Source organism: Vitis vinifera, chromosome 13 (genome assembly GCF_030704535.1).
Source record: "Vitis vinifera cultivar Pinot Noir 40024 chromosome 13, ASM3070453v1".
Lineage (NCBI taxonomy): Eukaryota > Viridiplantae > Streptophyta > Magnoliopsida > Vitales > Vitaceae > Vitis > Vitis vinifera.
The window spans coordinates 19,421,432-19,437,618 of record NC_081817.1 but is presented as its reverse complement, the minus strand read 5'-3'; the positions used below and the strand labels follow the sequence as shown (position 1 = coordinate 19,437,618).

At 44.6% G+C, this 16,187-nt stretch overlaps 1 protein-coding gene across 3 annotated transcripts in view; it reads left to right on the top strand.

The window, feature by feature from the left end:
• Nucleotides 1–16,187, top strand: part of LOC100264243 (mediator of RNA polymerase II transcription subunit 15a) — a 61,205-nt gene that overhangs the window by 22,278 nt on the left and 22,740 nt on the right. For 2 of the 3 annotated variants that reach the window (XM_059741538.1, XM_059741539.1), the window contains exons 3-4: nucleotides 1,220–1,331; nucleotides 1,700–1,820. In XM_059741538.1, the coding sequence (XP_059597521.1) occupies nucleotides 1,220–1,331; nucleotides 1,700–1,820 (233 nt within the window). The remainder of the gene's footprint in view (nucleotides 1–1,219; nucleotides 1,332–1,699; nucleotides 1,821–16,187) is intronic. The other variant, XM_059741537.1, reaches the window with a different exon arrangement.

Genomic DNA, 16,187 nt, shown 5'->3' with positions numbered 1-16,187 from the left:
ATTTTTGACAGACAAACAAATGATTGAGAAAAAGCTCTGAATAGATGAAATAACGTTACCTTTTATAATTGTTAGGGGCAAATTCCTTAATTGAACAATTTTTGACAGACGAACAAATGATTGAGAAAAAGCTCTGAATAGATGAAATAATCTTACCTTTTATAATTGTTAGGAGCAAATTCCCTAGGGCTTACAGAACTCATTTAAGTTGTTTATGCCACATCATCTTTGACATTGAAGTTGGTCCTGGGATGAGGAGTATGGACATGGCTTGTCTAGAGGCATGCTTTTGTGTATTTTGCCATATTCAGCTAGATGGGTGATGTAAAACACATGTACAATGGAACAAAGAGGAGGATTAGTACTGCATTAGTATCAGAAGATACCATAGATAAGCTAGTCAACGGGGTTGGAAAAGGAAACTGAGTTGTATCCTTTGTTATCGTACACTGAACTTTGCCTAGACTGGCTTGTTAAATAATCTGTTTCACTGAGGTCATGGCTTAGGCATTCTAAGACAATAGTAATCTATGTTAGACTAGTCTGTTAGGTCGTTTAAAGACGTTCCTGGCTTCTAGTCACCGAACCAGTTTCTTCTATTAATGTCCAGAAGAACCTGCTTGAATCCTGGGTTCAATTAGAATATATGTTGGGATTTCATGAATTGGTAGGGAGGCAAGGCATAATTGATACATGGCTCTATCAAATCCACTGAATATTGGTTCTCATGGGTTGAAAGTTCAAGCCAGGCAAGGCATAATAAAGATTTGTGAACATTTTAGGCACATTTAAAATTGATAGATGAGCAAGTTCTCACATAAGCACACAAGAACAGGAAAGAGGCTGGAGGCAGCAAAAGTGATAAAATGTGCAGTAAATGTCAAAGGATGACCGCAAATCCTGTAAACTAGGCATCTTTCTGAATTACATAGAACTGTAGAAATGTTATATACTGGTATAGACTTTCAGCCTCAAGAAAATTCTGAATGAAGTTTCTTGTTTGTGGGTTTAAGAAATAAGGTTTGAATTATCATTTTCTATCTGCTTCTTTTTCTGTGTATTCTAAATTTGAGTATCATGCAATGCTGTTTCTGGGTTGGATATCTACTGGACATGGTTTATGTGTTGCTGATGTGATTTACTAATCGATTGTTAAGAACTTCTCTGTGACTGCATTTCAGTAACCCATTTAAACCTGTTATTTATTTCTTACCTCTAGAATGGACACTTTGAAGAGGCATCTTCCTGTTTCTGGACAAGAGGGTCTGCATGAGCTTAGGAAAATCGCTGTAAGGTTTGAAGAAAAGATTTATACAGCCGCCACGAGCCAGGTATATCCATCATGCAAAAGTCTTGTAAATTTGGTAATCTGCATGAGGTAGTTTACTCTATTAAGTTTCTGCTGTTGATTCTTTTTCTCTGTTGTCTGGTCATCTAAGCTATGTATATCCTGTGTATTCCGGTTACCTTTATGGCTCATTTTTATAAAAATGATAATAATTTTGTTGTGTATGCTTTATCTATCAAAATATTTACTTAACCATTCATCTCTTCATCAATCTAGGAACATTATTTAGTATTTGATATATTTTTTTTTTGTCTATTCAAAATATTAAAACGCATATGTTGGTTGAGGTTTTAATCTGTGATTCATTGATGTGTATATATATATATATAATTTTTTTCTTTTAAATTTCAGTCTGACTACCTGCGGAAGATATCACTGAAGATGCTGACAATGGAAACGAAATCTCAGACTGCAATGCCTAGTAATCTGCCATCGAACTCAGCTGGCAATAGCAAAAATCCCCCAGATCCAGGTAACAGAATGGAGAAGCAATTTGCTCTCATGAAATGCCACAGTAGAAATTTTGCTGGCATTATAACATACTCTGTCCTTCCATATCCATATTTACGCTTGACTTATTGTATGATGTTCACTTTTTCTTTATTTTCCTATATTCATATTTCAATCACACATGCATGCACTCACATGCAAATGTACTATTATACATGTATATACCATTCCTTTTCTATTAAAATTACTCTCTACCCTTTTATAGGCATGAAATTGTCTCAATTTGTTTCCTGTGCATCAAAGCCAAATTCATCCTTATGAGTGGATTTTACAGAGAACGGAGCTATCATAAAACTAATGCTTAGTTTTTTTTTTTTCTGATAGGCAAAGAGAAAATCTATCAATAGCGCCTAAAAAGAGGATGCACCAAAGTACACATGATAAAAACTAATGCTTAGTTGTAAAAAATTTAAGACACCGCAAAACAATACCTTTTTTATACATAAAAAATGATACTATCACTTGTATAGATCTCATCTTATATGTATCTTGTGATGTGCTTGTTATAGATAGGATATATGCTAGTAGGACATAAAAACCTTTGACCATTCTAGTAGTTTCTAAGAATTTCTTTTCAGAATAAAATTCCTAGATTAGTCACTTGGAATGGATTTTATGGTTACAACTGGATGGCTAAATGGAAAGGAAGAGAAACAATGGTCCTATTCAAGAACACCGCACCCATGTTGTCAAAGGCATACCTGAAAGATTGAAGCTGAAGCATAATTTTGTTGCAACGAGTATTAGGGAAGTTTATTTGAATAATTTAAATTTTGGCCTTGAAGATGATGATGAATGAAAACTTTTACTTAGTGTATTGGTTTTTTATTTTACTTAGTATATTGGTTTTTCTTTTTAGGAATGAGACTTGATTTGGTTAATTAGTTTTCCTTTTCATTTTTACTCCCTTTCTATCCCCTTGATGATTGAGGATAGAAAGATAATATCTTCTGCAGATTGGTTGCCAAAGCAAGGAGCTTCCTTATTAGGAGTTTATGTAGGAGCCTTCCTTCCTCTTGAGTGATTGCGAGGTGTCTTAGGCTTTTTGGACTCACTTAATACTTGGTTTGCTTCTTTTTGTTTGGCTTGAGGGATAGCTCATCCTTCCTTGCATTTCCTTTGTTTTGTTATATACTAACTAATTGTTTTTTCTTCCATCTGAAAGAAGATAACCTATTTTCTTAAAATGGTTACATGATCAGTGTATTGGTTCCATTTCTATTTGCTGCATTTCAGGTACGGGGTTGGTTCTAGCTTCAAAATTGAAAGATACCTCCATTCTTTGTCCCCATGAAAATTCCAACTCATTTTGGATTGTTCTAGCTGAATGGCCAACATTTCAATGCCCTGGCCGATTTCTAGGGATTGGGTTGATTCTTCCATATTTAAGAGAGAGAGAGATGACGATGGCCTTTTCAGTATCAGATTTCAACATTAAAGTGGGTCCGTGATCTAAAACAACCTTAAGATAGGTTACTTATGATCTCTCATAAAAAAAAAGATAGGTACTTATGATCACAAAACGTAGGATTGGACTTCAACTCCATGGTATTTATGGAGGGGATTGACAAATTTCAGCAGCAAAGAAAGAAATGAAATCAACAAAAGAAAAAGGAGAAAAAGATCAATGAACCTTAAGAGTCTTGCTAAAACCTTTTAGGAATCTCCCCAGGAGAGGGTTATTATTATTATTCATTTTATTTCTCATTTACTGCTATTAGTTTTATTTATAGAATTTAGAGAACTTTAAAACTCCACAACACCATAAAAGAAAAACCTAACATAATAGTAACCTATTAGAATTCTAATTCTTTTCCTAGGACTTCTAAACCTTCCAAATTATAGAACTGAAATATAAAGAGAACCTTCAGTTGAAACAATTGACAAATTAAAAGCAAATAAGCACTTTTAGAAAATAGGAAGTTTATAGGAACCTATTATAAGAAAGTTCTAGAAAAGAAGATATTACAAATTCTAATTCGGATGCAAATTACCGAGTATCCTACCTTTGACTCTAAAATCCTAGACATGCACTATCAAAATGCCCTCAACTGAGTCTACTTAAGAATATTATCATTGTTTTTTATTCTTTTATTTTTTATTTATTTATTTTTATTTTAGTTTTTGTTGTGGTTTGATAGGTAACCTCTTTTTAAAAATGTTTTACATAGAGTGGAACCTTGAACATCTCTATTCCCTCCCTAAACCCTTACTATTTTGGATTTCTTTGTACCATTTTCTTTTCATGAATAAATCTTAAGGGGCTCATCCTTGTTAATTTTTGTCATAGTCTTGCTAGCCATCACCAAATGTTGCTTGTTTAACAAACATCACTCTCACCATAAAAGAAAGGAGTAAGGGACTTGTAAATGAAAGGGATGCTCTTCATGCCCCACCTATGCTCCACTCCAAAACATTCATTCAGATGCTAGTAGAAACTAGTGGAGTATAAATGAGAATTGAGTAGGAATAAGATGTTGATTCTTTTTGTAATCACAGGGGGGATTTTTTGTTTATAATGTCCTTAACTCTGGTTTTCAGAGTGCTATTTATGATATTAGAATGAAATATGTGATTGCAAATGGGGCTTCAATTGTTTTTTTCCTCTGTGTAGGGGATGGGGAGATATATTTTGCTCTTTTTCAGAAGCAGAAATCCTGATTGATCCATTAGTTTTACATACCAGTCTAATGGGAAAAATAAAAAACCAGTTGAATTGAATTTGATGACTCTGGAAATGGACCCTTTGCTTTGAATTAGACTGATTTGAGATACAGCTCTGTTCATTGTAGTGTTAAAGTACCTCTTACTGTGTAGTTGAGCATGATTCTTAGTTTGCCTGTTTCAAACATTTATTCTTCTAAAAGTTCCAACACAGAGAAGGAATGAAGATGAGCGAGAGAGCGAGAGAGGCTGTGAGCGAGAGAGAGAGAGAGGCTGCCAGCGGTGAGAATGTTCGTCGCGCGGAGAATAGGAGGAAAAGGAAGACGAGCAGTTTTGGGGTGGAGTCCAAGACATTTGTGCTGGAAATGGTGGAGAGGGGAGGAAAAACCCTAGTAATCTTAACGGAAAGCAAGAAAGGGGTGTCGTCTTGGGTGCGAATGGGGTTGAATAGCGTAGGGCTGTTCATGGAAGGCCTACATCAGTGCATCGAGGATGTGAAGGAAGGAAGTTGGGAAAAGGGCTGGAAGGAGAAGGGGAGAAGTTTCTCCCTGGTACGTGTTACTAACAGGGCGGGTTGTTTTTTGCGATTGGGGGTCGTCGATTTGGAGTTGAAGAGATACAGTATATGTATCCCGAAGGGCAAAGGGGACAAGGGGGGATGGACGGCGATGGTAGAGGCTCTTCGGCAGTTGGATATTAGTACTGACAAAAAGGAACAACAAGAAGAGGTGAAGGCACTGGGAAGGTTGCGTCCAGATATGGTGAAGGGAAGGTCGTTTGCGGACACGGTGAAGGGTTGGTGGAATAAGGGGTCCAATAACATTCGAGTGGAGGTGGAACGGGAGGAATTAAGTAGAAATCTCAGTAGGCTGGAACATTGCCTGATTGGAAGTTGGAGCCCTAGCAATGCAAAAGGGGAAGATCTGGAAAACTTGGGTTGGGAAATGGCAAAGGCCTGGGGATTGAAAGGCAAGATGGGGATGGCAAGTATGGGAAAAGGGCGAGTATTACTGGAATTAGAATTAGCGGAAGAAGCAAGGTGGGTTCTTCGCTCTGGTAATAAGGCGGTGGGAGGAGTTCAGTTGGACTTGGAGCAGTGGAACCCAAGATCGGGTTGTTTGGAAGAAGGTGAGGCAAGAAAGGAAGTGTGGGTGAGGATATTGGGGCTCCCAATTTCGCTATGGGTCCCGTCGGTGTTGAGAAGGGTGGGAGATGCATGCGGTGGGTTTTTAGACGTCGACCCACAGACGAAGAGCATGGAGGACTTGCAGTGGGCTAGGATTTTGGTTAGATCGGACAGCGAGAATATACCTGGCTCGATGGAGATAGGGGTTGAAGAAATGACATATATTCTAACCCTATGGTGGGAGGCGGCGCCGTCGTTAAGGCAGGAAGAGGGGAGAAAGCGTGGCCTGTGGAGTCGCCCAAGAGGGGAGGTTAGAGGTGATGATGACACACGCGCTGGGGCGCGAGTGGAGGAGATGGCGTGTGCCGGGACCGAGGCGCAGCGTCAGTCAGAGGATGGGACTGGTCGTCTGTCGCAGGACGTGGGCTCCGCTGCAATGGGCTCCCAGGCGCAAGTGGGCTTGTTGCAGGGGCCCGGATCGAAGACTGGGCCTATGGCTCCAGGTCGGGAGTTGAATTGGGCTCATGGGCTTTCATTGTCATTAGGAAGTGAAGCCTCAAAGGGGGATCAGTTTGGGCCGCGGCAACCCAGAAGTTCGGGGTGGGCTGCTGGCTCTGGTCTGGGCCATCTTCATAAGGGGAAAGCCGTCTCAGACCAGGCCCATCCCATGGATTGTGGGCTCCTTTTAAAAGCTTATCCCTCTGGCTCCAACGGTCATATTAAAGACGACAATTTGGAGAGAGAGTTCGTCAGATGCAGAGAAGAAGAAATGGGGAGAAGGCAGCAGCTGGATTTCAACCATCCGAGGGCAGAAAGGATGTTAGAGGAAGAAGCCGCGAGGTATGGTTTAGATGTAAACTTGGGGGGTTTCAGGGCTCAAGGGTCTTCCTTTTCTAATCTCTTTTGTTTTGGTCGGACTTCGGAGAGGGAGTGTTACGACCATTCTGGGGTGCAGAGGGAGGGAATTCTGATTGGAAGTGGGTCACGAAGACCAAGTACAGAAGAACATATAGGGAGAAGGGAGGGCTGTTGGGACTTGATTGAGGTCAACAGTGTCGACCCTTTGGGAAGAAGTTCGGGGTGGACGGTAGACCAGATGGAAGCCCAAGAGGATAGGAAGGAAGATTAGATTAATTGGGAGGAGAGTAGCCTGGTTAAATTCAGTCAATTTCTGGGCTTCTCAATGGAAGGTCTAGAGAAGGAAATCCTGAGTTTCTTGGGCAGAATCAGGAAAAGGAGGGAGAAGATAGTTGGTAAAGGTCTGTTGGAGACCTCAAGGTTTGAAAGGTAGATTAAGAGACTGGAGCGCTCTGTTAACTATGAGGGGGATACTAAGAAGAAAGGCCCTACCCAGGGTAGAGGGAAACAGAGTGCAGTTGTCCAATGAATTTAAGAATCTTGAGTTGGAATGTGAGGGGAGTGAATGATAGTTTCAAGAGGAAAGTTATCAAGTCAGTTATTAGAAATCAAAAGGTGGACCTGTTCTGTATTCAAGAGACAAAGATGTAAGTTATGTCTGAAGAGGTGGTGAGGAGTCTAGGGCCGGGGAGATTTCTTGATTGGAAGGTATTGAATGCTATGGGGACGACAGGGGGTATTCTGATTTGTTGGGATAAAAGATCGCTGGAGATGCTGGGGGTGGAGGAGGGCCAATTTTCCATCTCCTGTAGATTCAGGAATGAGGGAGATGGAGCAATCTGGGTGTTCCCGGGGGTCTATGGTCCTTTCTCCAGAGAAGATAGGGAGTGCTTGTGGGAGGAGCTTGGGGCAATTAGAGGATTGTGGGAGGAGCCATGGTGTCTAGGAGGCGACTTCAACACAACTTTGTACCAAGCTGAAAGAAGTAGAAATGGGAGGATTACCTTAGCTATGAGGAGGTTTGCCCAGATCATAGATAATTTAGGGCTTGCTGATGTCCCATTGCAAGGGGGATCTTTGACTTGGAGTGGGGGGCTCAATAATCAAACGTGGGCTAGGTTGGATAGATTTTTAGCGACCCCCAATTGGTTAGACCAATACAGTAGGGTCCTTCAAAGAAGATTGCCCTGTCCAACATCGGATCACTTCCCGGTTCTGCTTGAGGGAGGAGGGCTAAGGAGAGGTCCATCCCCCTTCAAATTTGAGAATATGTGGCTCAAAGCTGAGGGGTTCAAAGATCTGATAGAGGGGTGGTGGCAAGGGATAGTGGTTAGAGGTAGGCCGAGCTACAGGTTAGCGGCTAAGATGAAGGGATTGAAACAAAACTTAAAAATCTGGAACAAGGAGGTTTTTGGAAGGTTGGAGAAAAACAAAGCTGAAGCTCTTCAGCAAGTGGAGAGCTGGGATTTAGCGGAAGAAGAGAGAAATTTAACAGAGGAGGAGTTAGGCCTCAAAAAGGAAGCTAAGGAGAATTATGCAAAGTGGGTGTCGATGGAAGAAGTGCACTGGAGACAGCTATCTAGGGAATTATGGTTAAGGGAAGGGGATAGGAACACAGGGTTCTTTCATCGCATGGCCAATGCCCGTAGGAGAGTCAATACCCTGGATAAAATAAAGATAAATGGGGTGAGGATTACAGAGGAACAAGAAGTGAGGGAAGGAATTGCAAGTGCATATCAGCAGCTCCTGTCGGAAGACTCGGGTTGGAAGGCGGATATAGGGGTTTTTTTGCTGAAGCAGATCAGTCTTTCAGAAGCGGAAGCCCTTGAGATTCCATTTTCTGAGGATGAGATCTATGCAGCTTTAAAAGGGATGAATGGGGACAAAGCCCGGGGTCCGGACGGATTTACAGTGGCCTTTTGGCAAAGATGTTGGGAGATTCTCAAGGAGGACATCTTGGATATGTTCAAGGAGTTCCATGATCAGAACTCCTTCATTAAGAGCCTAAATCATACCTTTTTGGTCTTGTTACCGAAGAAAGGGGGGGTGGAGGACTTGGGTGACTACAGGCCAATTAGTTTGATTGGGGGATTGTATAAATTATTGGCAAAGGTGCTGACCAACAGGCTTAAAAAAGTCATAGAAAAGGTGATTTCTCCTGATCAGAATGCCTTCATCAAAGGGAGACAGATTCTTGACGGCTCCCTAATTGCAAATGAGGTAGTAGACTCTTGGAAAAAAAGGGGAGAGAAAGGTCTAATATGTAAATTGGACATTGAGAAGGCGTATGATAGTATCAATTGTCAATTTTTACTAAAGGTCATGCATAAGATGGGCTTTGGGAGCAAACATTCTAGTCAGATAAAATTTAAAAAAAGAAATGTGCGAGAGAGCGAGAGAGAGGGTTAGTGTGAGAGAGGGCGAAAGCGACGGAAGGGAGCGAGGGGAGCGGCGAGTGCCAGATGGGCATGAGGGCGACGAAGAAGGTGAAGGCTTCGTGGGGGTTAGGAACAGGGCCAAGAAAGGAGGCTTTGGAGTGGAATCAAAATGGTTCGATGTGGAGGTACGGGAGCAGAAAGGTAAGGAACAAGTGTTGATTGTAGAAAGGAAAGGGGGAATCTCCTCGTGGGTCAGGTTGGGTCCAAATAGCATCGGAAGCTTCATTGATGGGTTGGAGGCTTGTATTGGGAATGCAGGAACCGGAATTTGGGAAAAGCAGTGGAAAGATAGTGGGAGGTCCTTTCTTATGGTGCGTAGCCAAAACAAGGGGGGGTTGTTTATCAGGTTAGGGGTTACAGATATGGGAAATAAAAGGTTTTGTATCTTTATCCCGAAGGGAAATGGCTCTAAAAATGGGTGGGTGTTAATGGCGGGGTTGCTACGCCGGTTGGGGTGTTACGACAGGGAAACGAGGCTACAAGCAAAAGGTGTGACGCCCCTGAGGTCATCGATGGGGAAATCCTACGCGGAAGCAGTGGTATATTCTGAGGAGAAAGCGATAGCAGTGGCGAGGGTGGAGCTAGGTAAGAGGGATCTGAGTCGGAGTATGGGGAAGATGGCTCAGTGTTTGGTGGGGAGCTGGGACACCAGCTTTGAGGTAGGGGAAGATCTGAGAGACTGGGGGACAAAATTGGCAAAACTTTGGTGTTTGAAGGGCAACTTAGGAATTGCGAAAATGGAAAGGGGCAAAGCCCTTTTAGAATTTGGGATTTTGGCCGAAGCAGAGAAAGCCCTAAAAATTGGGGGTTTCTCGTGCCTGGGGTCTCCGCTCAATTTGCAGAAATGGAGGCCCGAGTGTGGGTGTCTGCAGGAAGGTAACAAGAGGAGCGAGGCTTGGGTGCGGGTTCTGGGTTTGCCTGTCTCGATGTGGGAGCGGGATACCCTTAAGAGAATAGGGGATGCTTGCGGGGGCTTCATCGATGTCGATCACCAGACGGAGATGTTGGAAGACCTGCAGTGGGCGAGGATCTTGGTGAAGATTAAGCAGGAGAGGCTCCCCAATGAAATGGAAATTCGAACCGAGGACCACCGTTATGTGCTTTCCCTATGGTGGGAACTTAGACCGACTGTGAGAAAGGTAAGGGATGAAAAGGGCAAAGGCATTATGGTCTCAGATGGCGAGGACGGGGGTGAAGGCTATGCACGCGCGGGGGGGCGAGTGAGGGGGTTGGTAGGAGGCTCAAGCCTCGAGGTCCGGTTGCAGACTGATGATGGGACGAGGGGCCAGTCTTCGGGGATGGGTCTGACTGCGGGTTCGGACTCGGATCTGGTGTCGGATGGGCCCCATGAGTTGTGTGGGTTGGCGAAGCAGTGGGCCGTTGGGCCTCATGAAGTCTCTGATTCGGCTCTGCCTTGCGATTCTGGGCTGATCCAGATTGGGCTGCCTTCTGACGCTGGGCGGGCTGCGAAGAAGAAGTTGATAGGAGGGGATGGGTTGGGGAGTCAAGGCCGGGGCTTGCCTCAGGTCTGTAATAAGGATGAGGCCCATGTGAGGGGGGCTCGGTTCAGTAATGGGGTAGGCCAAAGCTCTGAGGGGGGCCTTGAACAGCCTTGGTCGTGTTTAACGGTGAAGAATGGGCTGTGGAGGCCTTCGAATGAGGAGCAAAGGGTGGTGAAGAACTCGATGACAGATGAAGCTTTAATGGAGGAAGCCTTGAGGTATGGGACTGCCCCTAACTACTATGGTCCGTTGGTGTGTGTTCCTCCTTCTCCCCCTTCTTATTCTTATTTTTCTGGTCGGACTCCACTGGGGGAGTGTTACGACCGTTCTGGGGTGGGTCTGGATGATTCCCAGAGGGTAATGTTGGATCGGAGAAGGGGTGAAAGGACGTTTGCAGCAATGAAACCCATGGATCGCTGGGAGATGGGGGAAGACAATAATGGTGCGTTGGGAGCTTGTGGACAGGACCTTTGCCTTGTTGGAGAGACGGTTCCAGAAATTAGGGACTGGAGGGAGGCCAGTTGGGAAGAGAGTGAGCTGGCAAGGTTCAGCCAGTTCTTGGGGTTCCCTACAGTGGGCTTAGAAAAGGAAATATTGGATTTTATGGTCAAAATTAGAGAAAGAAGGGAAAAAGTGCACCGCAAGTCTCTATTAGAAAATTCGAAATTTGAGAGGGAGCTGAAGAGGCTTGAGTGTACCATTAACTATGATGGGGGAAGGAAGCAGAAAGGCATTGTTCAAGGAAGAGGGGGCCAGTCTCCAGATGATTTATGAAGTTAAAACTGGTGAGTTGGAACGTGCGGGGAGCTAACGATAGCTCTAAAAGGAAAGTGATAAAGGCTATGATTAGGAGTCAAAGGGCGGATTTAGTTTGCATTCAGGAGACGAAAATTCAGAATATGACTGAGGGGGTGGTGAGGAGCATCGGATCTGGAAGGTTCCTTGATTGGGGGGCTATGGGAGCCCAAGGCTCTGCGGGTGGTATATTGGTTTGCTGGGATAAGAGATCTCTGGAGCTTTTGGAGTTGGAGGTGGGTATTTATTCTATATCGTGTAAGTTGAAGACTGTTGAAAATGATGTGGTCTGGGTTTTTACTGGTGTTTATGGGCCGTGTAATAGAAAGGAGAGGGAGTTGTTATGGGAGGAATTAGGTGCAATAAGGGGTATTTGGGATGAGCCTTGGTGTATAGGGGGGGACTTCAATGTTACTCTATCCCAAAGGGATCGGAGCAGGCAGGGTAGCCTTAGTGGAGCAATGCGTAGGTTTGCTCAAGTTGTGGATGACCTTGCTCTCATCGATCTCCCCTTGCAGGGGGGCGTGTATTCTTGGAGTGGAGGAAGGAATAATCAGAATTGGGCGAGATTGGATCGATTCCTGGTATCCCAGGGATGGTTAGATATCTTCAGGGGGGCTGTTCAGTGTAGGCTCCCTAGGCCTACCTCTGATCACTTCCCTATCTTGTTGAAGGGGGGAGGGATGAGCCGGGGGCCCTCTCCATTCAGGTTCGAAAATATGTGGCTCAAGGTGGAGGGGTTCAAGGAGCTCCTTCGGGAATGGTGGCAAGGTGGGGAAAGAGTAGGCAGGGCTAGTTTTAGACTGGCTGATAAAATGAAGGTGATGAAGGAGAAAATTAAAGTCTGGAACAGGGATGTTTTTGGTAGAGTGGAAGTGAATAAAGGTTTAGCCCTTCGGCAAATTGAGTTTTGGGACAGGGTGGAAAGTGGCAGGGACCTGTCAGAAAGAGAAGTGGATATGAAAAACGAGGCCAAGGAGAACTTCAAGAAGTGGGTTCTTTTAGAAGAAGCCCATTGGAGACAAATGTCTCGGGAGCTGTGGCTTAGAGAAGGGGATAAGAACACTGGGTTTTTCCACAAGATGGCTAGTGCCCATTGGAGAAATAATTTTTTGGATAGAATTATAATAAATGGGGAGGAATTGGTGGAGGAGCAGGAGGTGAGGGAGGGGATTGTCAAGGCTTTTCAGCAGCAACTAAGGGAAGAACCAGGGTGGAGAGCTGACCTAGGGGGGTTGCATCTTAAAAGTCTTGATCACAGTGAAGCTGAAGCTTTGGAGGTCCCCTTTACTGAAGAAGAAATTTTCGCTGCTCTGATGGAAATGAATGGCGATAAGGCTCCAGGCCCGGATGGGTTCACTGTGGCCTTTTGGCAAGCTTGTTGGGACTTTGCTAAGGAAGAGATTCTTGAGCTGTTCAAGGAATTATATGATCAGAAGTCTTTCGCAAAAAGCCTGAACGCCACCTTCTTGGTCATCATCCCAAAAAAAGGCGGGGCTGAGGATTTAGGGGAGTTTCGGCCCATCAGCCTGTTAGGGGGGCTGTACAAGCTTATGGCTAAAGTGTTGGCCAATAGGCTGAAATTGGTGTTAGACAAGGTGGTCTCGGTTGATCAGAATGCGTTTGTAAGGGGGAGACAAATTATAGATGCCTCTCTTATAGCTAATGAGGTGGTTGATTATTGGCAAAAGAGGAAAGAAAAGGGGCTGGTGTGTAAGCTGGATATTGAGAAAGCCTATGACAGCATCAGCTGGAGCTTCCTTATGAAGGTCTTGAGTAAGATGGGCTTTGGATCACGTTGGATGGATTGGATGTGGTGGTGTTTTTCAACGGCAAAATTTTCCGTCCTTATTAACGGGGCTCCAGCTGGGTTCTTTCCCAGCTCTAAGGGTTTGCGTCAAGGAGACCCAATGTCTCCTTATCTTTTCATCTTGGGCATGGAAGTGCTGAGTGCACTCATCAGGCGGGCAGTGCAGGGGAACTACATCTCTGGCTGTAGGCTTAGAGGCAGAGGGGGGGAAGAGATAATGGTGTCTCATTTGCTCTTTGCAGACGACACTATCATCTTCTGCGAGGCCAGCAAGGACCAATTAACACATCTTGGATGGATCTTGGCGTGGTTCGAAGCGGCTTCCGGGTTAAGGATTAATCTGGCCAAGAGTGAGCTGATACCAGTAGGGGAGATTGATAATGTTGAGGAAATGGCGGTGGAATTAGGCTGCAGAATTGGAAGTTTCCCGGTTAAATATTTGGGGCTGCCTCTTGGGGCTCGGCACAAGGCCTTGCCCATGTGGGATGGGGTGGAGGAAAGATTGAGGAGAAGACTCGCCCGCTGGAAAAGACAATACTTGTCAAAGGGCGGGAGAATCACCCTGATAAAAAGTACCCTAGCTAGCATTCCTATCTATCAAATGTCCATCTTTAGAATGCCCAAGTCTGTGGTTAAAAGGCTGGAGAAACTTCAAAGAGATTTTCTTTGGGGAGGGGGTGACACGGGTAGGAAAATCCATTTAGTCAATTGGAAGGTGGTGTGTACGCAAAAGGATAAGGGGGGCCTTGGCATAAGGAGGATGGGGCTGTTGAACAAGGCCTTATTGGGCAAGTGGATTTGGCGTTTTGCTGTAGAGAAGGATGTGTTGTGGAAGAAGGTCATTGGGGTGAAGCATGGGTTGGAGGGTGGGGGCTGGAAATCAAAGGAAGCCCGGGGGCCTTTTGGTGTGGGAGTTTGGAAGGAAATTTTAAAGGAAATGGGCTGGTGCTGGAACAATATGAAGTTTAAGGTGGGGAGGGGGAATAAGGTTAGGTTTTGGACTGATCATTGGTGTGGTAATGAAGCGCTGTCCCAAGTGTTTCCTCAGATTTTCGCTTTGGCTGCATGCAGAAATGCAGTGGTGGATGAGGTGTGGGACCCAAGGCTTGGCCAAGGAGGGTGGAATCTCAGGTTGGGTAGAGACTCTAATGACTGGGAGCTGGGTCTGATTGAGGAGCTGCTGTTTCTGCTAAGGGACATCAGAGTAACCCCTGAGGAGGACTCAGTGCTTTGGAAAGGGGGAGGTTCTGATAGTTTTCGGATCCGGGGGGCTTATAATCTGGTGGCAGCCCCTAATACTCTTGTTTTTCCCGGAAAAAATATTTGGGTGGATATGGTCCCTTCAAAAGTGGCTTTCTTTGCGTGGGAGGCTACTTGGGAAAAAATTCTCACTTTGGATAGGCTGCAAGTGCGTGGGTGGCAGCTCCCAAATTGTTGCTTTTTGTGTGGTTGTGAGGAGGAAAATGTAAATCACATTCTTTTACACTGTACAGTGGTTAGGAGCCTTTGGGAAATTGCCTTTGCCTTATTCGGGGTCCAGTGGGTGTTTCCAGAGAGGGTCAAAGAGGCTTTGTTTTGTTGGCAGGGTTCTTTTGTGGGTAAAAAAAGGAAGAAATTATGGAAGTCCATCCCGCTTTGTATTTTTTGGACGGTGTGGAAGGAAAGAAATAGGTTAGCTTTTAGAGGGGGTTTTTTGGCTATTCAGACTCTAAAGAACTCTTTTGTATGTAATTTGTGGAGTTGGGCTAAGCTGTATAGGGGAGAGGAGTCCTCTTCACTTCTAGGCTTCTTGGAGTGGATAGCGGTCCCCTAAGGGTCGGTGAGGGGTTTTCTTTTTGTTGTTCCCGTGGCCTTGGGGCTGCTTAGTATACCTTTTGTATGCGGTGCGGCCTTTTGGCCTTCTTTAATATAGCTTCTGCTTTTGCCTATCAAAAAAAAAAAAAGATGGGCTTTGGGCCAAAATGGATAGGATGGATGTGGAGCTGTATATTCATTGCCAAGTTTTCAGTGCTGGTGAATGGGGTTCCAGCTGGGTTCTTCTCAAGTTCAAAAGGGCTAAGGCAAGGGGACCCCCTTTCCCCCTACTTGTTTGTCATGGGTATGGAAGTTCTAAGTGTGTTAATCACTAGGGCCGTTGAAGGGGGGTTCATCCATGGCTGTAGGATATGGAGAGGAAGAGGGCAGGGTGTCAAGATTTCTCATCTACTGTTTGCGGATGATACAATTGTTTTTTGTGAGGCAAAGAAAGAGTCTTTGTTGTATTTGAGCTGGATCCTCTTTTGGTTTGAAGCAGCATTAGGATTAAAGATTAATCTGGACAAAAGTATGGTCATTCCGGTAGGGGAGGTGGAAGGGGTGCTTGAGTTGGCTGCTGAAGTTGGGTGTAGGGTGGGACAGTTGCCTACTGTCTATTTGGGATTGCCCCTTGGGGCGCCTAATAGGGCCTCTTCCGTTTGGGATGGGGTGGAGGAGAAAGTAAGGAGGAGGCTTGCTCTTTGGAAACGTCAATATTTGTCCAAAGGAGGGAGAATTACTCTTATAAAGAGTACGTTGGCTAGCATTCCCTTGTATCAAACGTCGTTATTCCGTATGCCTAAATTAGTGGCAAGAAGGCTTGAAAAGCTCCAAAAAGACTTTTTATGGGGAGGAGCCAACGGGGAGAACAAGGCTCATCTAGTCAAATGGGAGGTGGTGTGCGTGGATAAAGAAAAGGGAGGATTGGGGTTAAGGAAGCTTGTTTGTTTGAACAAAGCTCTTCTAGGCAAATGGATTTGGAGATTTGCGCGTGCCAAGGAGGAACTTTGGAAAAAAGTGCTTGAGGCTAAGTATGGGCAAGAGGAGTTTGGGTGGAGGACAAGGAAGGCAAATGGGGTGTTTGGAGTTGGAGTTTGGAAGGAAATCTTGAAGGAGTTAGCTTGGTGCTGGGAAAATATGGTGTTCAAGGTGGGAAAAGGCAATAAAATAAGGTTTTGGACAGATCCTTGGTGTGGAAACAATATGCTGTCCCAAGGTTTCCCGGACCTCTTTTCCATGGCTGCCCAAAGGAATGCAACAGTGGAGGATTATTGGGATCATAATTTGGGTCAAGGAGGGTGGAATTTAAGACTGTTAAGGGACTTTAATGATTGGGAGCTGG